We start from the raw sequence: 24647 nt of genomic DNA, 5'->3' as shown, positions 1-24647 counted from the left end.
GTGGAGGGGAAGTTTTGGACTTTTTCTGACTGTTCTGTTAGTGCTTGGTTCTCCTATGGCATAAACAGATTGCAATCTGTAGGTGGCAGGGGCTGGGGGCTAGAGTGTGTGTGATGTTTGTGCATGTATGTATGTACATGTGGGCTGAAGGGAAGGACAGATTATTGGCAGATAAGACATAAACAGGAATCAGTGAAAGGTCAGGCAGACTTAGGCGACTGGGAATTGCTGGGCCTAGAAGGCCACAGGACTGATGATATCTGGTGCCTTGAGAGCTGGGTGGCAGGCCTACAGACCTTTGCTTTGGTGGGTAGTTCTTGAGGTCCGGATTTCTGGAGGTCTCCTAGTGGCCTATCACTCCTCTAATTACTAGCAAAAATGACAACATTTTTGATAGAAGCAGAGACATGACAGGTTAGAACCAAAATGTTCTGGGTGGAGGATTAGCAAGCTGTTCTCATGATGCCCACAATGTTGCCCCCCCCCCAAATGTTGCATGGAGGAGCAGTTAAGGTAGCATCCCTCTGAGACCCACTCAGTCTGTGCTCTAGACAGGTGGCTTTTCAGACATGGAAGGTTTTGATCTATTCATTCCAGAATACAAATGGCGGTTGCAGGGTAGAAAGGCAGCAGCTGGGCAGCCTATAGAGGTGGCATATTCCAATGAATGGAAGAGGTGTGCAAATGGATAGTACAGATGGGAGTGTGTATGGGTGGGAGAAGCAGGTGGGTACAGGGTTTGAAAAGCACTGTTCTGGTAGGAGTACCTAGGACCACTGGTGTGTGGGTGAGCCTCAAATGAGGTCAATGCTGATGGTGTCCTAGAGGTGTCTGGACACTGGGAGTGGGTGCAGAGGTCCTACTAGTACTTGGGGTAGAAAGGGTATCAAGTTAGAAGAAAGGGTCAATGTATATCTGAATCCCATTTCATATTTGGATATGCTAAGATGGTCCTGAGTGAAGACCTTAGCATTTGAACTGGGGCCTCTTTGGGTGGATCACTTTCCTCCACCAGGTGTTTTATGGCCCCTGTGGTTCTCTTTGAGTCTGTCAAGTATTGCTAGACCCACAGGCCTGTCACTCACAGGTCTGTCTTGGTCAATAGGTTGTGACCACCCTTGGCTGGAGCATTGTCCTGTACACCAAAAAATTGCAGGTTTGATCCCCAGTCAGGGGATATACCTAGGTTGTAGGTTTGATCTCCAGTTGGGGCACATATGGAAGGCAACCAATTGATGTTTCTCTCTCTTGATTCCCCTCTCTCTAAAATTACAAACAAACATATTCTCAAGTGAGGATTTAAAAAAGCTGTGACCAACATCCTTAGTTATTGAAGATTTCTCAGAATGGGCTACCCACGTGTTTCCTTGAGTGTTCTTGCTTTTTAGGCAGGCGCTCTCCCTTACCTAGTTTTAATTCCTCCTCTTTTCCATACCTATCCAGCCTTTCCTCTCCTTAAAGACCGGTGCAAGTTCTAAATTCTCTGTGGACTTCCCTGGACTCTCCTCAAGGATTTCCCCCACTACTGGAAACACTTGGGAACTCTCCACATAAGCTAGCACCTCAACAATACAAGCTAGACAATAGTTAATTTACCTGCCTATTCCTGCTTTTACAGGCACAGCTCCCCTTTTACCAAAAATGCTTACATACGCAACCCTCACACAAACACACAAATTAAGCCAACTCCCTTTCTTGAAAGTTTTGGCCCTTCGGGTCAGAGAGAGTAGAGCATTCGGTCCTGCTCTAGCATGGAAGCCACACTTTCAGGCATGTCAGGAGCCAGAATCCTAACAGAAGCCCTAAGAGAGGCAGAGATGGGTCAGATGAAGCCTGGCTCCTGGAGTTCTGAGGCCTAACTAAACTGATGAAAATTGGGTTTGGGGTTTTAGTACTTGCAATGAAAAGAAAACCAAGAGACTACTTCATATGGATTTTTCTTGTGTTCTCAAGAACTATAAAGAATTTATACAAAGTAGTGTGATAAATGGAAAGAATATGCACTTTGGAGTAAAACGAAACATTCCTCATGCTGTTTCCAGCAAGACACTTAAGCTCAGAGAAGCTGTTCCTTCTTTTAATAAAAGAAGGGATTAATACCTAAAACTCAAAGAATGAAAACTAAAGGAAAAAAGTAATTAAGTAGGTATGCAAATAAAAAAGCCCTGGCTGGTGTAGCTCAGTGGATTGCGTGTGGGCCTGTGAACCAAAGGATCATGGTTCGATTCCCAGTCAGGGCACATGCCTGGGTTGCAGGCCAGTTCCCAGCAGAGGACGCATTGAGGGGCAACCATACATTGATATTTCTCTCCCTCTCTCTTTCCCTTCCCTCTAAAGATAAATAAATAAAATATTTTTTTAAAAAGATGAGTGTTAAAAAAAACCACCTGGCACATAGTAGGCATAAAGAAAATGTCCATTCCCCTTTCTCCTTGAAAACAAACTTCCATTTCTGTATCTCTCATATTTCCATTCTATGGTCAATGAACTGAAAAGTAGGAACTGAATTTTACCAGATGTTAAATTCTTTAGAGAATAAAGAAATAAATATCAAGTGAATAAGCAATTACAAGCATTAGTTTGACTTGTCAATATTCCCTTGATACCTGGACCTCTTTTTCCTATTTTGCTATCACCTAAATCCCCCCAAAAGGTTCAATCTTTACATCAGGCCAACACAAAGTATAATTTAGAAAAACTAGTAGATACTGTGCTTTATTTGGTAACAGAATAAAAGGGCATGACTGGCACTCTGACAGGATGGTCCTTAACATTTTTCTTAACCAGGGTGTTATTGACTATCCAACATTGTTAGTGTACGGTGGAGGGTTGCTAACTAGTTCAAAGGTGAATCCTTTAAGAAGGAAAGTGAGCTGATATTCTTTTTTTTTCCTTTAAAAACTTTAGCCAGAAATACCACCCCATTTATAATGAAGACTATACACAGCAGCACCAAAAAGGCTATTTATAAGAAGAGTTTTTCTTCAAGAGAATTCACCTGGATGCATTAAGAAATTGCATCTTAGCTAAAAGCAATTCACTGAGGAACTGGGCCATCTAAGTACCTAATTAGTCTTTAAAGTTGTCAAGGGGTGAGGATGTGCAAATTTAGCAGCAAAAGAAACTTTTGTTTTGCCTCAAGGGAAGGCGATGGTGGTCAGAGGGGCTAGTTCCAAGGGCTGGTCCAGGGGCGGCCGCTGGTCTTGGTACTCTGCCACATGTCCATTCCGGTGGTGACCGTACTCAAACTTGATCCGCAGCTCACCAATCTTGGATTGTGGAAGGATATCTGGGATCCACTCTATGATGAAAGGGGTTGGTTCCTTTTGATCTGGGGAAGTGTTGCCTGAAGACAAAAAAGGAACACCGATTAGTACAATTCCAAAATTTGAGTCTGGACAGATTTTACTCTATTCAGGAATAAAAAAGAAAAAGAAATTTAAAAACAAACTGAATGAGGAAAAACAAACAAGAAAAAACAAGAAGAACTGAGGGGATGTAAAAGCAATTACTGCTGTATCTATCCAAAAGAAAATTTCAGGGAACTGACTGGCAGCCTTGAATAAAGTAAGATGGAGGCTATGAAAATAGGGCCAGAAGAACCATAAAAAGCCTGGACTGAAAGGAAAGGGCAGCTGAATGAGACTGAAAGGGAGACTAGTAAGAAAGGGTCGTTTCAAGAAAACCAGAAAGAAACAATTAAAATCTATGTGGTTTTAAAACATATTATAAATCCTTAAAAAAAACAAAAAAGTGTGGTACTGGCATAAGTCTATACAGATTAAAAAACAAAACAAAAAAATCCAAAATGGACACAAACAAAATAGAAATCTAGTATTAAGGTAAAGGCAGCATTTTCAATTAGTAAAAGAAATAGAAGTGTTTCTTATAATATGTGGTGTACATAAAGCAGATAACTATTTAGAAGATAAAAGGTGGCAGAATCTTACCTTGTACCTTAGCTCACAACAGATTCTAGCCCTGGCCAGGTGGCTCAGTTGGTTGGAGTGTCATCCCGTACACTAAAAGGTTGCGGGATCCCCATTCAGGGCACATACAAGAACCAATAAATGCATAAATAATGGAACAACAAACTGATGTTTCTCTCTTTTCTCTCAAATCAATAAGTAATTTTTAAAAAAGGAAACCTAATCCCCAATGTGATGGTACTTGAAAGTGGGGCCTTTGGGAGGTGGTTGGGTCATGAGGGTGGAGCCCTAAAGAATGAGTGCACCTGTAAGAGACCCTAAAGATAGCCTTCACTCTTTCTGTCATGTGAGGACACAGTGAAAAGATTGCCATCTATGAATCAGGAAGCCAGCCCTCTCAGGCATCAAATTGGTCAATGCCTTGTTGTTGGACTTCTCAGGCTCCAGAACTATAAGAAATTTCTGTTGTTTATCAGCTACCCAGTTTATGGTATTCTGTTATAGCAGTTTGCATGGACTCAGACAAGTGTATAATTTACATCGACTATATTAAGATTAAAAAACAGAACCCTCATTTAAAGTGGAGCTTGAAGAGCCTAAAAGGAAGCTCTCTCCCTGCTCTACTACTCATTGTCAATTACCTCAAACAGGAAAAGGCTACTTTCCACCTCCAACAGGAAGATGTGCTTCTACTACTCCAGCAGACAGAAGAAAGATCTCACCTGGCAACCACTCAGGCAATGAAAGATGACAGTTACAACTCAGCCAGTGAAAAGCCACTACACTTCAAACTCCAAGTTTCCTCCAACAGACTCATTTACAACAATCCTCTTTGTGAACAATCCCCATTCCACTACAAAAAAACCCCATTTCCTCCCTTTTGTTCTCTGGATTTGCACATGGTTCACCATTCAGCTGCAGGTCCTGAACTGCAATTCTTTGTTGTTGCTAAATAAACCCATTTTGCTGGAGAAACACGTGACTTTGTTTAAGGTCAATACAACATCTGTCACTAACTTTGTTGTGCCAAAAAACACTGTGTTCCAATACTTAAAGACTTTTTAGAAATATAAGACAGCCCTGGGGGTGTGGCTCAGTGGACTGAGCACTGGCCTGTGAACAGAAAGGTCATCAGTTCCATTCCCAATCAGGGCATATGTTGGCACATGCCTGGGTTTCGGGGCAGGCCTCCAGTTGGGGGTGTGCAACAGGCTATCAGTTGATGTATCTCTCACACATTGCTGTTTCTCTCCCAGCCTTTCTTCCTCTCTTCCCCTCTAAAAGTAAATAAATAAAATCTTTTTTTTAAAAAGAAAGAAATATAAGACATTTAGAGAAACATAATTTTTAAAAATATTTTATTTATCTTTGGAGGGGAAGGGAAGGAGAGAGGGAGAGAAATATCAATGTAAGGTTGCCTCTCGTGCGTCCCCTGCTGGGAACTGGCCTACAACCCAGGCACATGCCCTGACTGGGAATTGAACCTCGATCTTTTGGTTCACAGGCCCGCGCTCAATCCACTGAGCTACACCAGCCAGGGCTGGAGAAACATAATTGTAACAGGAAATTGTATCGAGAGTCTTTGGTCTTTGGCAGGTTAAAGAGATAATAAATAAAGATGAGTTGAATAATAAAATAATGACTCATTTTAAAGCTACGTAGGACTTTATAATAGATTAAATAACATATTTGCTAGTACAAATTCATAGGTTAGTGAGAAAATGCTTCTAAATTCCTAAAAAAATAGAAATTAAAAAAGGCATATATTCTGATTTCAAAATATTAGAAATTGATAACAGAATATAAAAATCAAAAGCCTCAACTGGAAATTTTAAATAAAAAGTATTAAAGACAGAGAAAGCAAACTATAATTATAGATTATTTAGACACTAACAATAAGAACCATAAGTGTTCTTATTATCAAATATGAATATAAAAGATTAGCTGAGAATACCATTTTAGAAATTATATAAGTAAAATAATTCCAAGAAAAATTGTAAGACTTAAGAAGCTAGGAAACATCGCACAGACAAAAGCAGGAAACAATTAAAACAGAAATTTAGAACAACTGGATAAATACAAAATATTTATCTGGTTGAAAACACTGGTTTTCAAAATATTTCACTGGTTGAAAACCTTGTGGGGGTTGAGGTGCCAGGAGAGATTCTCAGCCTCACAGGAGAGTTCGTTGGAGAGACCCACAGGGTCCTAGAACGTACACAAGCCCACCCACCTGGGAACCAGCACCAGAAGGGCCCAGTTTGCTTGTGGGAAGCAGCAGAGAAGACTGAAATCCAAGAGAGAGTGGAGCAAGTGCCACTGTTCCCTCTCTGACCCCTCCCCCAGATACAGTGTCACCATGTAGTGACTTGGGTGGCCCAGCCCTGGTGAATACCTAAGGCTCCGCCTCTCACTATGTAACAGGCGTGACCAGACCAAAAAAAAAAAGAGGCTCAAACGGAAGAACAGATCAAAGCCCCAGAGCCAATACTTCTAAGCGACCAACAGATAGCCAACTTATTAGATGCACAATGCACTGGTGATCAGGATGCTCACAGAACTGGTTGAATTTGGTTGCAAATTAGATGAAAAAATGAAGGCTACACTAAGTGTAATGAAGGGAAATGCAGAGAGAACCAATAGTGATGGGAAGAAAACTGGGATTCAAATCAATGGAGCAGACCAGAAGGAAGAAAGAAACAACCGAACAGAAAAGAAGGAAGAAACAAGAATTCAAAAAAATGAGGAGAGGCTTAGGAACCTCCAGGACACCTTTAAACGTTCCAACATCTGAATTATAGGGATACAAGAAGGAGAAGAGGAAGAGCAACAAGTGAAAACTTTTCTGGATAAATAATAAAGGAGAACATCTCCAGTTTGGCAAAGGAAATAGACTTCCAGGAAATCCAGGAAGCTCAGAGAGTTCCAAAGAAGGTGGACCCAAGGAGGAACACACCAAGGCACATCATAATTACATTAGCCAAGATTAAAATGAAGGAGAGAATTCTAGAAGCAGCAAGAAATAAGGAGACAGTCACCTACAAAGGAGTACCCATCAGACTGTCAACTGATTTCTCAAAAGAGACCTTATAGGCAAGAAGGGGCTGGAAAGAAGTATTCCAAATCATGAAAGGCAAGGAGCTACATCCAAGATTGCTCTGTCCAGCAAAGCTTTCATTTAGAATGGAAGGACAGATAAAGCACTTTCCAGATAAGTTAAAGGAGTTCATCATCACCAAGCCCTTATCATATGAAATGTTAATGAAACTTATCTAAGAAAAAGGAGTTAAAAAATATGAACAGTGAAAGAACAGCAAACTCACAGTTATTAACAACCACACCTAAAACAAAAGCAAACTAAGCAAACAACTAGAACAGGAACAGAACCACAGAAATGGAGATCATATGGAGGGTTGGCAACAGGGGAGTGGGAGGAGGAGAAAAGGGGAAAAGGTACAGAGAATAAGAAGCATAGAAAATAGGTAGAAAATAGACAGAAGAAAGGCAAGAATAGTATGGGAAATGTAGAAGCTAAAGAACTTATGACACATGGACATAACTAAAGGGGGGAAATGTGGATGGGAGGGGGTGTACAGGGTGGAGGGGAATGCAGGGGGGGAAATGGGACAAGTGTAATAGCATAATCAATAAAATATATTTTAAAAAGCATAATATGCCAAAATGCTTACTTTTTCCATCTTCAATATAAAATTGGCTACATAAAAATCACCAATTTGGTAAGTTTTTTTTTAAATGAACACTGACATTACAGCTGTCACAATACAATCTAACGAAATTGTTTTGAATAAAGTTAAAGACAACTAGGTGCTACTAGAGCCATCTTAGGGAAAACACCAAACGAATTTTTTGGCCAACCTAATATTTGACCATGGAACGCTTTTTTTCACAGAATCCTTACAACCTTCTCTTCTTCAAGAGAGAGTTGGAAAATACTACACTGGAGCAGTTTTTATATAGTGTAAAATGATAATTATGGCTGCTAGCTTTACTATTATTCATTGTTGCTCTTGAAATCCTAGCTAGTTTAGCAAGAAAAAGTTGATACATAAACATATGATAGGAAAAAAATTATGATTATTTTTCAGGTGAATATAATTGATTTCCCAGAAAACTGAGAGAAATAGCTATTATCACCACTAGAAGTTCATTAACCCTGAAGGTGTCACAGCTGATTTGAGACATAAACTCTTTTCTTAGATATTGTTACATACATTGGGTGCATAGGTTCAAAGTCATGACTAGCTGCATGTTTGTATGTGACTAGTGTTAAGCCCTAACGTTTAAGCCATTTTTTGGTCATAACATGTGTTAGATGCTATGCATCCAAAACAAGTCGCTTATCAAAATAAATATTGTGAAAAGCATTTATGCTCTGAGCATAGTAACAGTTTGAGATGACTGTTACAAATGTTTTGCAAAGCCAACTACTAAGATTCTTTTTAAAAATTATTGTTGTTCAAGTATAGTTATCTGCATTTACCCCCACCACTCCTCCAACAACTATTGAAGATTCTGATTAATTAATGTTAAAGTGATCTTCTGGAAATCTGTCTTAGATGGGTGTTGATCTATACTATTAAAAATATACCAGAAAAAAAAAGAAGAGAAAAAATTTCTACAACTGAAACATTACATAGAACTTTGTGTTACTGTGTTCAGTTTTATTCACAATATTGATAAAATGTCATTATCCTTTAAAAAAATAAATTTTTAAATAGCACATGGGTAGAAAAATTCTCAAAAAAAAAAGACATTTTAAAAAAAGATTATTTATTTATTTTTAGAGAGAAGGAAGGGAGGGTGACAGAGAGGGAGAGAAATACCAATGTGTGGTTGCCTCTCATGCACCCCCACCTGAGGACCTGCCCCACAACAGGCATGTGCCCTGACTAGAAATCAACCAGTGACCCTTTGGTTCGCAGGCTGGCACCCAATCCACTGAGCTACACCAGCCGGGGGTATTAAAGACATATGTTGGTTGTATTTTTTAGCAATATCCATGTTTTCATTATTAGAAAACAAACACTTTTATTCTTTATGTTTTTATATTTCTTTGTTTTAATAATTTCTAGATTATAACTGAAAATAAATATAAAATTGTATAATTCATTACATAAATATAATAAATGCAAACTTGCAGTGTTTTCATTTTTTGCATTTCAGCACATATTAGTAATGAATGTATCAGATATATGCAACCTACACTGTAATTATTTTGACCACAACCTCTGCAAGGTTAAAGGGGCTAATTCAATAGTATACTAAATCAAGAGCATTCTCTACAAGGGTAATAACAAGTTAGAAAAATGATAAACATCCTATTTACAGGAGCAGGAAAATATATGCATAGGAAAATAGTCACAAGAATTTGACAAAATAATTCTCCTAAAACAATAAGTACACAATTAGAGAAATGAATGAGGCTCACTAGATAGACAGCAATGCTCAGGAAATTAAAATTATGACTGGCATTCATTCATTCATTCTTCAATCAATAAGTCTTTATTGAATGCCTATTACAAAGCAGGCACTATGCTATCTTAGGGTACAGTCATGAACAAAAGAGATCTAGTCCACTGCCCTGGAAGAGCTTATAGTCTAGTTAGTGGAAGGAGAGATAAGAAGTAGATAGCCAGAAGTGCAAGCTCCGGGGTCCAAAACTGTCTGGTGTTGAAGTCCAGCTCCGCCACTCACTGGCTGTATAACTGAGCAGGAAGACTGCCTCTATCTTCACCTCACTTTATTCATCTATAAATAAAGATCCCAGAATCTATCTCTCAGTAATAAGCATTAAATTAATGCACTATAAATCACTTAAATTAATATCTGACACAGTAGATGCATATTAAGTGCCACTTGTTATAATTGTCACTATTATTAAATATTATATAAATATTTGTATAAAAGTATACTTTTATTTGTATAAAATTAAATTATATAGTATTTGTATAATACTATAAAATAATATACTTTATTTAGTATAATATACAAATATTATTTTATTAAAAATAGACAAAGAAAAAGCAAGGGAGCTCAGTTGGTTAGAGCAACATCCTCATACACTAAGGTCAGGGGTTCCATCCCCAATTAGGGTACATACAAGAATCAACCAATGAATGAATAAATAAGTGGGATGATGGTCCTGACTGGTGTGGGTCAGTGGTTTGGGTGTCATACTGCAGACCAAAAGGTCACTGGTTCAATTCTTGGTCAGGGCACATGCCTAAGTTGCAGGGCAGGTCCCCAGCTGGGGGTGTGTGAGAGGCAATGGATAGATGTTTCACACATCGATGTTCCTCTCCCTCTCTCTCCGTCCCTCCCCCACTCTCTAAAGACAAATAAAATATTTAAAAACAAATAAGTGGAAAAAGAAAATAACATTTCTCTTTCTCAAATCAATAAAGTTATAAAAAAATTCATCAAATGTAAGACTAATATAAAAAATTTCCTCTCATTAATGTTGAGGATAATGCAAATTAAAAGAGTGACAGCCCTGGCTGGTGTAGCTCGGTGGACTGAGCGCGGGCCTGCAAATCAGACGATTGCAGTTCGATTCCCAGTCAGGGCACATGCCTGGGATGCAGGCCAGTTCCCTGCAGGCCAACTCCCAGCAGGGGACGCAGGAAAGGCAACCATACATTAATGTTTCTCTCCCTCTCTCCTTCCCTTCCCCTCTAAAGATAAATAAATAAAATCTTAAAAAAAAAGTGACATAACATTTTTTTTGCCTATCAAATCAACAAAGATTAAAAAAATTCTTTTATACATAGATGGCTGAAGTAAATTATATACATATTAATGGAGAGCAGTGTGACAAAAACAAACAAAGCCCTAAAAATGTACATAACCTCTGACCCTTCAATTTCACTTTTAGGAATTTATCTCAAAGAATATCCTAAAGAAGTTAGGAAATAATTAAGTAGATAACAGTTTTATCTAAAAAAAAATTAAATCTAAAAAGAAGTACTATTTATAACGCAAAATGTTTGAAACAACTTAGAGGATTGATCAGAGTGAGGTACTTTAATATATGAATTTTATGCAGTTATTAGAAATGTATTCACAATAGCCAAAAGGATGAAGCAATGCATGTGTCCCTTGACAGATGAACAGATAAACAAAATGTGGTTATACATATAATAGAGTATTATTCAGCCTCAAAAATGACACTTGCTACAACACAGATGTTGACAACATTATGCTAACTGAAATAAACCAGTTACAAAAGGACATATGTGATTCTATTTACATGAGGTACCTAGAATAGTCAAATTCAAAGAGAGAGAATAGAATGGTGTTTGCCAGGGGCCAGGAGGAGGCAGAGTGGGGAGTAAGTGTTTGATGGGAACAGTTTTAGCTGAGAAAGACGAAAAAGTTCTGGAGATGGATAGTGGTGATTATTGTACAACTATGTGAATACACTTAATGTCAGAGAACTTAAAAATGGTTAAAATAGTAAAGTTTATATCATGTATGTTTTAGAACAATAAAAAAATAAAGTTGACACAGAAAGCTCACTATTCATTACATATTTTTAAATGAGAAGGTAGCTGATGTATGTATGATCCCATGTTTTAGAAACTCTTCAGGCACAGAAAAGAATCTAGAAGGGTTTGCGCCAAAATCTTACTGGTGGTGATGTCTGCAGTGGGTGGGCTTACAGGTGGTTTTTATTTTTCTTTGTTATAAAATCTATGATTTCTCTATAATGAACATGTATTAGTTTTATAATTTTACTTTTAAAGCCCAAATGAAATAAAATTCCTTATGCCATGATTACCTTTACAAGATGAATAAATCTGCCTTTTTTGTTTAAGGTCAAATCCAAAGTGTAGGACAATGCACTGCACATAGTTGACCTTCACAGGAAGATGCACTACTGAAACCACCAATCACTTACCAACTTTGAGAAAAGTTTTTAGTTCCAAGGGTCGCAGCACTGGTTGCTTTTCTATACGACCATAGGTTTCTGCTATGCTCTCTACTTCCACTTTAGGGCATTTAAACAACTCATAAGTCCCATCCCGGTTCTGGATAAAACTACGGGTAATCTCCAAGGGCATCTGGACATGGAGACAATACCAAGAAAGGTGAGAAAGAAAAACATTCACAGTAAACAAACACTTGGACAAGAATAGATCTTTTTACATATTCATTCTTATTAAGCACATTTGAATTAATTAAAACTTCCCCTGTATTTTCTCATTTTTTCCCCCTTGTATTTTCAAGTAAATTCTGTCAACAAATCTGCCTTTTTTTCCCTTACATCATTCATGGCTTGGCTTTCATCTTTTCTCTGTAACTTTAGTTTGAACCCCAGCCAAACCCTACTGCACTGAACCCCTAACACCTATCTACACGACCACTACTAGCACAGACCTGCTCTAAAATTGGTTTTCATTCCTTCCCTTACTACTCTGCTAGAGCATTCTCCTAGAAACTATTGAGAGCACCTACAGCTGACCTCACCATCCTGTGTGCTTCACACCATCCTTGGGACTGAGCCAGACAGAACTTGAACTGAATTTTGTCTTTGCCACTAAACAGCAGGGTGAGCTTCTCATAGCCTGTTTCTCATCTGCAAAATACATGAATGAGGTGATACAGGTAAATAACGCCCAACAGACAGAAGCTCAATGATTATTAGCTCTCTTTCCTCACTAGACTTTGCTCTTGGTTGCTTGTTGCTTCCCAAAATACCACTTGTTCCAGGCAAGAAGCTGCCTCTGTGATGTCTTGCATATGAGGCTTGCATCTTGCCTCAAATGTCTATAGTGCTAACATAGGCTTTCTCTAGGGTTCACATGTAAGTTCTATAGCTACCAAATAATTTATTCTTTTTCTGAACACAACAATGCCTTAAATTAAGGTACTCTTAATGCATCAAATCACATTATACTGAATTTTCTACAATATTCCCTTACTGTAAGAACAGAAAAATCCTCCAATTTTCAGGTTCTGCTTGGAAAAGATGCTTAAAATATCTAATATTTCCCTTGTGAAAAAGAACACAAATTAAGGGCCATTTCTCTAATGGAAACTAAATTGCACTTTGGGGAGGAACATTTAATTGTGTCAGGCCTATTAATTTCACAAACAGTATATCATTTCAAATTATATATTTTTTAGCTACCTGCCAGTTAATCTAGGACTCACCACAGCTAATAGAAGATCATTATTTAATTTACAAAAAAAGTCATTCCTGTTTTCTGATCTCAAAGGCAAAGGGAAAAGAATACTCCAATTTAGGACACTTTTTGAAGCTCTAGGGAATATCCATTAAAATCATAGCACTATAAAGCCACGAATATTTCTCTTTTTTTTTAAGATTTTATTTATTTGTCTTTAGAGGGGAAGGGAAGGAAAGGAGAGAAATATCAATGTATGGTTGCCTCATGTGAGTCCCCTGCTGGGAACTGGCCTGCAACCCAGGCATGTGCCCTGACTGGGAATCGAACTGCGATCGTGTGGTTTGCAGGCCCGCGCTCAATCCACTGAGCTACACCAGCTAGGGCAAGCCACGAATATTTCTAAAGAATCTCTTAATAGAAAAAAAGAATTCTCTTTGGTATCTATAACTCAAGGAACTGGTACAAACATACTTCCCGCACTTGCTTCCCTTCCTTCCCCTCTCTGCCCTCCCACTATTGTAGAAATAAACTCTTACCTCAGGGGTATCTAAGATTTGTTTAACTTGCAGGATATTAGTGATATGCCAGGTATACTTGGAAAAGGTTCCCAGTGGTAAGGCATCTTTTCGAACAAAAGCTTCAATGTGAAAAGGGAACAAAATTAGCCTACCAGAAAATAACATTCTCTTTCACCATTTGTCATCCAGTTTCTAGCGCTTTCAGTGCACTGCTATTCTTTCCTTATAGAATCTCAGAACATTTATAAAAGAAAATCTAGAGGTAAATATATAATAGGGTTTGACATAATGTAATAATCAAGTGGTAAGAATTTCTGCTATATAAAGTCTCTGATGCATCTTTGAAATGCTGCTTATTTTTGGTACCTTAGAAAATTGTTTCTTTGTTTGGTGAAGCTACATGTACAGGACTCCATTATAAAACAGCTCCTTATAACTTCTTACAACTTTAGATATATCAGAAGTCAAATCATAGTCCTTAAAATAGTTATATGGAGTTTAAGCCTGTTAACATGGTTGCCAATCCATTGTCATGCCTGCAGGATTATGAAGGGGTTCCACCAAAAGTCTGCAAAACTAGCTGAGGGATGGGTTAAAAAGAATGTATTATGCCTAAAGTTTAAACTGGAAGAAAGAATCAACACTGCTTCAAAAGTCAGGTAGATAAGCTATGAAGACAAAGATTTTCATAGCCCTAAACATAGTGATTCGAAGCTTGCATTATTCAAAAACAGAATTAAACCTCGAACAGTCCCACAGTCCCTATAATATCATCAAATAACAATTTGCTTAAGAAATAGCACTGATTTCTAGCTGTAATTACTCTTGGCCAATCTGCCCTGAGCAATCCTTTCTTCCTCTTTTTCTCTCACTTAGTACCTTATAATATCCAGTAAGTATGTTAACATGTCTAATAGAAAGATGTTATATATGAAACCAAGAAATAAGTACCAGAATAACATAAAGTGTTCCAAGCCAAGAATTACTCTAAAAAAAATCTTTGTTCATCAAAACTTGAGAGTCACAAAAGGTTTTAGTTTTTGATACATACTGTAAAATGTTTCCAAGAAGCCAGCCCAAGTAACGACTGGAGCCTGCAATGCTTTTGTTGAAATTGGTTTCTGTCTAGAAAATATCAAACTTCTTGGGGGGCACCCTCACTGAACTTCATTACTGTTCTTTTACCAAGTCTGTACTTTCAGAATTATTCCACTAACTTGCACTAGAGTAAGTATGAGGCCATTGAAGTGTGACCATTATTCCAAGAGCTGACTGGCTGAGGCTTAGTGCATTCAGCATTCGGCTAGAAGTCATAATCCTGAAAATTCCACATGACTTTCCCAAACACAATTCTCTAAGGTTAAGACATTTGTTGCTACTCCCAAGGAAAAAACCCCATACCTGTGGTGGAGTTGGGAAGCCGTTTTTTTGTACTTCCTATAGATATTCTCTGTTGCAGGGCATCAAAAAAGGACTGAGGAATGTGGAACACCAGTGGCTCTGGCTTGCCTTTAGGAAATAAGAGGAAACTCTTAAAGAGATTCATGTACAGAACAACACAGGAAAATACATAAAGAAACTCACTGGACTTTCTGATAAGTAGAGAAATGGAAGAAATAGAATTGAAAGACAGTAATAACTCAAAATACCACTTTATAGAGATCTTTTATATAGAGGCAAAAAGAATTGATTGACCTTTATGAGTCAAGCACCATCACTAAACCTACTCTTGATCCCTTGAAATCATAAAAATATAGCAGACACCTGTCATTCACCAAGGATAACTTTTCATATACCCTTTTTTTTCAAAAAAGATTTTATTAATTTATTTTTAGACAGAGGGGAAGAGACGGAGAAAGACAGGGAGAGAAACATCAATGTGTGGTTGCCTCTAATGTGCTCCCCCACTAACCCAGGCATGTGCCCTGATGGGGAATCAAACCAGCAACCCTTCGGTTCATAGGCCAGTGTTCAATCCACTAAGCCACACCAGCCAGGGGGAGAAATACTTAACAAATCTTTCAAAGAGACAAGACACTAGGTCAACAAAAGTCAACAGAAAGAGTGTTAAAGGGAGGGATCGAAAGAATTCTTAGTTTTTCTTATGAAACTCTGTCCAAGGGGCTACTTAGCCCCAGCAGAGAGAAAACATCCAGAACTATGTGTATCAACATACATAGGAAAGAAAGTATATGTTTATCCCGTTTAAAGAAGGGTCAAATCAAGGAACATGTATAAGGGACCCATGGACAAAGACAATGGCGGTGGGGTGACAGGGGAGAATATTGAAAGTGGGAGGTGAGGTGGGGGATGGGTAGGGCAGGGGAGAGTCATGAAGTAAAATGGGGACAACCGTAATTGAACAATAAATAAAAAAGAGAGAAGGAAGGAAGGAAGGAAATAAATAAATAAATTAGCCCTGGCTGGTATGGCTCAGTGGTTGAGTACCAGCCTTTGAACCAAAGGGCCGCTGGTTTGATTTCCAGTCAGGGCACATGCCTGGGTTGTGGGCCAGGTCCCCAGTGAACAGTGGGCAAAAAGCAACCACACATTGATGTTTCTCTCCCACTCTTTCTCTTTCCCTTCCCCTCTCTCTAAAAAAATAAATAAATAAAATCTTTAAAAAATAAAAAAAGAAAGACTCTTAAAGACAGTTCAGATACTTTTTGAAAGAAACAAAGGTCAAGCCAAGGAAAATTAAAATGAAAGGTCTTCTGGAATTTCATAGAAAGAGACTTTATGTTCTTTCAATTGATTTTGCCTACTTCACTGAATGTACAATGTCAATGACAAACTGTCACTGCTTTTAAGGCACTAAAATATTAATATCAGGGCAGCTTAGAGGAGTCAACACACAGATGAACTTTAAAATCTTTCATGTTGAAATTAGGTTATGGGCCATCTATGAAATCACAACAGCTCTAAGAGAAGTGCTAACTCACTAGAACTCAGAAGATGTGACACCAGCACCTGGGTTTACAAAGCAATCTTTTTTTTAAAGATTTATTTCTTTTTAAATTTTATTTATTTATTTATTTTAAGATTTTATTTATTTATCTTAGAGGGTAGGGAAGGAATGAGAGAGAGAGAAATATCAATGTATGGTTGCCTCTCATTTGTCCCCTGCTGGGAACCGGGAACTGGCCTACAACCCAGGCATGTGCCCCAACTGGGAATCGAACCTTGATCGTGTGGTTCACAGGCCCGTGCTCAATCCACTGAGCCACACCAGCCAGGGCTTAAAGATTTATTTTAGAGAGGGGAAGGGAGGGAGTAAGAGAGGGAGAGAAACATCAAGGTGTGATTGCCTCTCAGGTGCCCTCCATCGGGGACCTATCCTGCAACCCACATTTTTTTTTATGTGCCCTGACTGGGAATTGAACTGGCCACCGTTCAGATTGCAGGCCGCCACTCAATTCACTGATCCACACCAGCCAGGGCAATTAATAACATTTTTAAAGAAAAGAAAAACATCAATTCTCTTCTTAACCCTCCTTAGCTTATTTTATTTTCTAAAAATTAACTTCTGAATTAATATAAAAAAACTGAAATGTATTTCAAGACCTTCATTCTTATTCCTTTCCTTACCATAAAATCATATCTGGTCTAATCATTCAACACTCATCTTCTTTTGCTGAGTATCTGCCATCAGGCTACTATTCAGTTTAGGGCACTTGTTTTTAAAAAATGGTATTCATAAGCTGCAACATAATCAGCAAAGAATATCAAAGTGATATGAGGTCTATAAATATACCAATAGTGTATGAAAACCCAAGATGTAACATTGTTAAGCGGGGCAATGGATGTGTGTGCAGTAGCTGGACTGTTTTTTGAAAACGGAACAGACCTATTTCATATGGCTAGAGTACAGAACTAGAACCAAAAGGAAGTAGTATAAGCAAACATGTCCACTTAGCATGAGGAAGGACTTTCTTACAGCTATCACTGTTCAACAATGTTACGATCTACATCACAAAGCAGTGAACTCCTCATCACTGGACAAAGTCTGGAAAACCATCCGTCAACGATGTTTTAAGGCAACGGGCAAGGACTGGCTGGATGGTCCACACTGAAATTGTTGAGGTTCCACGAAGCTATCATAATCACACCCAGCCTGTGTTCTTTAATTTTCCTTAACATTTCTAAGTAATATTATAAAATTATTTTAGTTTCACATGTTTAGATGTTCTCTAAACTTTCTCCCTGCTTGCTTCAACTTTAAGTTTGAGAATTAGAATAATCTTTGTCTTCTTTTTTTAAGTTTATTGGTTTGAGAGAGAGAGAGAGACATACATCCATTTGTTGTTCCACTTACTTATGCATTCATTGTTTTTTTTTAAAGATTTTATTTATTTATCTTTAGAGAGGAAAGGAAGGAGAGGAGAGAAGGAGAGGAGAGAAACATCAATGTATGGTTGCCTCTCATGAGTCCCCTGCTGGGAACTGGCCTGCAACCCAGGCACGTGCCCTGACTGGGAATCGAACCACGATCATGTGGTTCGCAGGCCCGGGCTCAATCCACTGAGCTACACCAGCCAGGGCTGGTATGTGTCCTGACTGGGGATGGAACCCACAATGTTGGTGTATTGGGATGATGCTCTAACCAACTGAGCTAACTGGCTAGGGCAGAAGGATCTTCTAAGACTTCTATATTTCCCTCATCAAACACATCCCCCTCAAGATCAAAGGTATCTATACATCTAAAAAAAATCAAAGCTATCTACCTTTACTTATTATTTGCTGTGTTTTTCCTCTTCCATTTCTAAATTCATTTTGCTTTTCCTGCATTTAAATTATGTGATTATCAATTTCTTTCACATGCATTTCTACTTTTTTGTGGTACCATGTATTCTGGAGTCAAAGCCAGTCACCTTTTCTATCAAAAGAGAACTCTAGCCCCGGCTGGGTAGCTCAGTTGGTTAACAGCACTGTCATGATACACCAAGGTTACAGGTTTGATCCCTGGGCAAGGCACATAGAAGAATCAACCATCGAATGCATAGTTAAGTGGAACATCAATGTTTCTCTCTAAAATCAATTAGAAAAAGAAAGAAAGAACTCTAGCATGCTTACTTTTATTTCTCCTATTTTGATCAACAGCTCAGTTGGTTGACCAACACTTACCATCAAACTGATAGTGCATGGTTTGATGGATGCGTTCTGTGACACTGGCCAGCCAGTCCTGGAAGGACAAGGTCACTTGTGCCTCATCTAACAATTGACCACAGGCTAGAAAAAACAAAAAAACACAAAGCTTTAGTAACTTTGATTTTTTTCTTACAGAATAAAGTTAACTCAAATTTTTAAAAGGAAAGAAGTTTATTCAGATTTTTTAAACAAGAACAATAAGCTGAAATTCAAAGAAATTAAGTACAATGGAAGATTCTAGAATTATTTTAAAGAATCCATTTAGAAAAAAAGAAATGAAAAGCTTTGAGGTACTAATAGGTTCAAGATTAGTAACCACAGAAAGTTTGCAGCCTTTCAACAAACACTAAACTGCAAACTGAAGAACAGCCTTGTACAATGGCTGTTTTAGGGATCTATAAATTGGTCCTATTTCTGATTAGTAAATATGTCTCTATGCACAGAGACATTCTATTGTATTCTATTCTATTTCTATTCCATTCCATTCTATTCCATTTCTTTTCCTGAAATGTCTTCACATGTCTGAAGTATATTCCCTTTATATTCCCTTTTACAGAGAAATACCAATGTCATAACTACTATTTGAAATTAAAATTCTCATAGGTAAATGCATTTAGTGATAGTTTAGAATAAAAGCTATTTTTTCTTCTTTGTGCCAAAAAAAAAACTGATGAAAATTTGTTGAAAATCTTCTACCTGATACAGTTGATCTGCTTATTTCCTAATCTTCCAAAAACATTTATTCCTGCAATGTGTAAGTTCTTTTGTTAAAATATATTTTATTGATTATACCATTACAGTTGTTGTTCTATTCCCCCCTTCCTTCTCCTCCACCCTGCACACCCCTCCCCCACCATTCTCCCCCTTTAGTTTATGACCACATGTCCCAAGTTCATTAGGTTCTATATTTCCCATACTATTCTTCCCCGCCCCCCTATCTATTTTCTACCTATTGTCTATGCTATTTTCTGTACCTTCTCCCTCCTTCTCCCCCTCCCACCCCCCTGTTGCTAACCCTCCATGTGTTCTTCATTTCTATGGTTCCACTCCTGATCTAGCTGGCCTCTTGGTTTGCTTTTGTTTTAGGTGTGGTTGTTGATAACTGTGAGTTTGCTGTCCTTTCACTGTTCATATTTTTCATCTTCTTTCTTTTTAGATAAGTCCCTTTAACATTTCATATAATAAGGGCTTGGTGATGATGAACTCCTTGAACTTGACTTTATCTGAGAAGCACTTTATTTGGCCCTCCATCCTAAAAGACAGCTTTTCTGGATAGAGCAGTCTTGGTTGTAGGTCTTTGGATTTCATGACTTGCAATACTTCTTTCCAGCTCCTTCTTGTCTGCAAGGTCTCTTTTGAGAAATCAGCTGACAGTCTGATGGGAACTCCTTTGTAGGTGACTGTCCCCTTATCTCTTGCTGCTTCTAGGATTCTCTCCTTCATTTTAATCTTGGGCAATGCAATTCTGATGTGCCTTGGTGTGTTCCTTCTTGGGTCCAACTTCTTTGGGACTCTCTGAGCTCCCTGGATTTCCTGGAAGTCTATTTCCTTTGCCAGACTGGGGAAGTTCTCCTTTATTTGTTCAAATAAGTTTTCCACTCGTGGCTGTTTCTTTTCCCCTTCTGGTACCCCTATAATTTGGATGTTGGAACGTTTAAAGATGTCCTGGAGGTTCCTAAGCCTCTCCTCCTTTTTTTGAATTCTCGTTTCTTCATTCTTTTCTGGTTGGATGTTTTGTTCTTCCTTCTGGTCCACTCCCTTGATTTGAGTCCCAGTTTCCTTTCCATCACTATTGGTTTCCTGTGCATTTCCCTTCATTTCAATTAGTTTAGCCTTCATATGTTCCTCTAATTTGTGACTATAATCAACCAGTTCTGTGAGCATCCTGATCACCAGTGTTTTGACTTGTGCATCTGAGAGGTTGGCTATTTCTTGGTCGCTTAGAGTTATCAGCTCTGGGACTTTGAGTTCTTCTTGAGCCATATTTTGGACTGTTTGTGCCTGTAATGTATGAGGAGTGGAACCCTAGGTGTTCACCAGAGCAGGGCAACTCAGTCGCAGGGTTGTGACCCTGTATGTGGGGGCGGGGTCAAAGGAAATCAATGGTGATCCCCTCTGCCTCCTCCCGCCGCCGGGGGCCAGGGCCGCACAGTTGTCTCATTGCTCACTCCTTTGCTGGCTTATCTGCACACGCAAATGTGCAACCGCGGTCAACCTGCCCCACACCCTCACTGGGTCCGTGATGCTACCCCGGCTGCCTACACACCTGGGGCACCTGGGTTGCCTGGGTTGGGGGATCCTTCCTGCCCGACCCTGCTCCGCTGCTGGCTCCACCCCTCTTATAGGTCTGGGTTGAACGGTTAGTTGTTGTCGGACTTCCGTATAGTTCAGTTTTCTGTTCTTTGGCTGCGTCTTTGTTTACTAAACATTCGTTGTATTCAAACTTGGTTGTGGGAGAAGGCAAAGTGTTTCCACCTATACCTCCATCTTGGTGGAAGTCCACAATGTGTAAGTTCTTAATTAGTTAATTAAGATTTGGTCTGGTGTTATTTTATATTTACATATTGGTGTTCAAAGACAGAGTATGAGGCCAGGGATGATGTCTAGTTTCTAATCACCCAGCCATATTATATGGCTGACCACAGCACAGCAAGTATTCAATAAATACTACCAAAATTAAACTAAACTATTTTATACAATGTATAAGGAGAGTTTTAAAAAAGTTTGATCCCCACAAGTCTAAGCTTAATTATTCTCAGTTGAAAAGTGATATATAACATATAAATATGTTACGTTTGAATTAAGTCATTCTGTCTTCCTAAATTCAGAATAATAGCCATGCTATTGCTTTTAGATATGTTTTCAAACTTCACTAACTGAGAAAAACAGACTATACTTGTCTTTCTTAACAAATATTATAACTGAATAATTATAAAACACGTTTCTTCCTCAACTTCAAATATCCGTATCAACTGCATGCAGGTAATAAACAAGGGGGAAAAAATCCTACAAAATACCTTCTGCCAAAACATGTCAGTAATTTTTGTTGCATTTTTATTTTAAAGACACATTTTATTTTGGAGCCTGATTTGAGACCAATGGGACAGGACAGCTTCAGTCCCAGTGTCTATTAGTGTTTATCTTAGCAACCCTTGGGGCAAGTTTCTTTGGATTTATTGCTTTTACCCTCTTTCAGATGATTTTCCACCTTTTTAGACTATTCCAGGGCAGGGAAACTTACCCTGCCTTTTTAATGAAGAAGCGACGACCGGCTTTTTCAGGCCACTTTTCCTTAGATTACTGCTAACTGCATCTTGAGGCAAGAGTGAACTGTTCATCTGTGCACCTAAACCATAAATCATGACAGTGTTTAATAACATGTCTGAAGAATATAAATAGGTATTATATTAATTTCTGAGGCTTCTAAAACATAAAAAGTCCTTGATAATTTCTAAGTTAGCTTCAGTTTCTGGAAGGAACTAACATTAGCCTTTATACATAACACTTTAAGTTTCCAAAGCTCCTTATAGGAACCTGGGGGGAACCAGAAGTGAAAGGAAGAAAAAAAATTCACCCATTGCTCCCACCTCTCAGACAACCACTATTAATTTTCTGGTGAACTGTCTTCTATTTTTTCTATGAATAGATCATTTTGCTGGTTTTGTGATTTTTAGTAGCTGTGATTTTACCAGGGCTGCTAGATCTGGCCAAAAATGTTTTTACACTTCAGCCCTGGCTGGTGTGGCTCAGTTCATTGGGCATCATCCTGCAAAGTGACAGGTCACTGATTTGATTCCTGGTCAGGGCACATGCCTGGGTTGCGGGTTTGGTCCCCAGTTGGGGTGCACAGGAGAGGCATCCAATCAATGTCTCTCTCTCTTTTGTATCAGTGTTTCTCTTCCTCTCTTCCCCTCCACCCTTTCTCTCTAAAAATAATTGATTTACTATGTTTTCACATTTGAAATAAATGCATTTTTAGCATAAGTATGTTTCAAATATTGCATGGGAGGTACCTATACTAAAAATGTCTTCATTGCTTATCTGAAAACCAAGTTTGAGCATTCTGTCCTTTATGTGGCTATCTGAGTGACCTAAACATTTCTCCAAATTCTTTATAATAATTTCTATTGGTTGCCTGATAGTCTATCAAGTGGTTTTATCATGGTTCATTTAACTATCTCCAGTGGTTGGCCCTTAGTTGTTTCTAATTTTTTAATATTATAAAAGCCATAAAATGAGCACCTCTGGGCAAAATGCTTTTCCTGCACCAAGGATTATTTCCTTAACAAAGATTATTTAGAAGCAGATTACTGCATCTAAGGGTAAACACTTTAATTTTGAATTTCTAGTTTTCCTGGGAAAGACCAGTAAGTAAACACTTAACAACAATGTCTGCTCTATATTGCTGTCAGAAATACCTCTTACAAACACAAAAATGATCCTGTCACTTTGTTTCTCCAACTTCTCAGAACCCAAACTCCTATGTATAACTACCTGACTGACTTCCAGCAATAATACCTATGAATAGGAGCACTTTTCAGGTTCTTAACAGGAATTGTAAACTACTGTTACGTATTATTACGGCAACTTACACTACACCAGCCATGCCAGAGAGCGTGAATTTTACCTTTACCTGTGTCTCATCATTTTAGAAATCTTTGTTAATTTGATAGCAAAATATATCTTACTTTAATTTTGTATGTCTACAATTTTTGCATTTCACTGTTCACTAGTGAGTTTGGAGTTTGGTCCACATTTGTGGACCAGGTAATATTTTCCTTTTGTTTAGAGTCTGTGTCTTTTGATATATATTTAGTGCAGTACTTCAGCATTTTCATATTGATTTATAAGAGTCCTTAAATGAGAATGGTATTATTTAAATTTAAAATATATATAGCCCTGGCTGGTGTGGCTCAGTGGATTGAGCCCAAGCCTGCAAACCAAAGAGATGCCAGTCTGATACCTGGTCAAGGAGCATACCTGGGTTGTAGCCAAGTGCTCAGCTGAGAGCATGCAGGGGACCTGTCTCTCTTACATCGATGTTTTCCTCTCTCTTTTTCTTCCTCCTTTCCCCTCTCTTTAAGAATAAACAAAATCTTTAAAACATATATATACACACACATATATATGTGTGTGTATATATATATGAAAATGCAAGTAATAAACTACATTACTGCAATAGTGTGGAAAATATAATGAATTATTTAACAAGTTTTTTAAAACACTCTGTGAATGAAAACCTCATAACACTGTCCTAAGGTAAGTGAAGGTGCAGGACTAGTCAGAATGTTTAAGGAATGGAAAAACACATTCAATAATAAAATCTGAGTTTGGTTCAATCTTATATTTAGCCAGTAAAACCTATCTTAGCTTGACTGGACAAAGAATCATCAATGAGGATAAAATATTTTCAGGAAAAAAAACCATAAAAACTGTTTCTTGTAATTGCTGAGATTCAATAAAACACATAAACAATCTCTCAAGATAACACCATCAGACAAACAAATCAAACATCTTCTCACCAGATACTTCATCCTTTTTCCTCTTCTTTGCCTTAGATGGAGTAGACTCACAAGCTGATATTGTTGATTCTGAATGGCAACCCAACTGGGGCACAATAATCTCTTTAAGACCTAAAATGTAACAGATTTCTGAATTACTAATACTATCCAAGAGGAAGTATGGAATCTGCTTATAGAAAAATTAATTTAGTTCCGACCAGGTGGCTCAGTTGATTAGAGCACTGTCCTGTGCACCAAAAGATGGTAGGCTCAGTCCTGTCAGGGCACACCCCTATGTTGCGGGTGCAGAGAGGGCATGGGGGGCAACTGATCGATGTTTTTCTCTCTCACTCTTTCTTTCAAATCAATAAAACATATCCTTGGGTGAGGGTATAAAAA

At 38.3% G+C, this 24647-nt stretch overlaps 1 protein-coding gene across 8 annotated transcripts in view; it reads right to left on the bottom strand.

The window, feature by feature from the left end:
• Positions 1 to 2685: 2685 nt before the first annotated feature.
• Positions 2686 to 24647, bottom strand: part of CUNH2orf42 (chromosome unknown C2orf42 homolog) — a 41801-nt gene continuing 19839 nt past the window's right edge. For 6 of the 8 annotated variants that reach the window (XM_037048156.1, XM_037048160.1, XM_037048161.1 and 3 more), the window contains exons 4-10: positions 24270 to 24380; positions 21989 to 22093; positions 18724 to 18828; positions 15001 to 15108; positions 13618 to 13718; positions 11851 to 12013; positions 2686 to 3346 (exon numbers count right to left, since the gene is read on the bottom strand). In XM_037048156.1, the coding sequence (XP_036904051.1) occupies positions 3138 to 3346; positions 11851 to 12013; positions 13618 to 13718; positions 15001 to 15108; positions 18724 to 18828; positions 21989 to 22093; positions 24270 to 24380 (902 nt within the window). In that variant the 3' untranslated portion in view covers positions 2686 to 3137. The remainder of the gene's footprint in view (positions 3347 to 11850; positions 12014 to 13617; positions 13719 to 15000; positions 15109 to 18723; positions 18829 to 21988; positions 22094 to 24269; positions 24381 to 24647) is intronic. The other 2 variants (XM_037048163.1, XM_037048164.1) reach the window with 2 other exon arrangements.

Source organism: Sturnira hondurensis, unplaced genomic scaffold, assembly GCF_014824575.4.
Source record: "Sturnira hondurensis isolate 20B ecotype Veracruz unplaced genomic scaffold, ASM1482457v3 Scaffold0006413, whole genome shotgun sequence".
Taxonomy (NCBI): domain Eukaryota; kingdom Metazoa; phylum Chordata; class Mammalia; order Chiroptera; family Phyllostomidae; genus Sturnira; species Sturnira hondurensis.
This window is presented reverse-complemented; position numbering and strand designations above follow the sequence as displayed.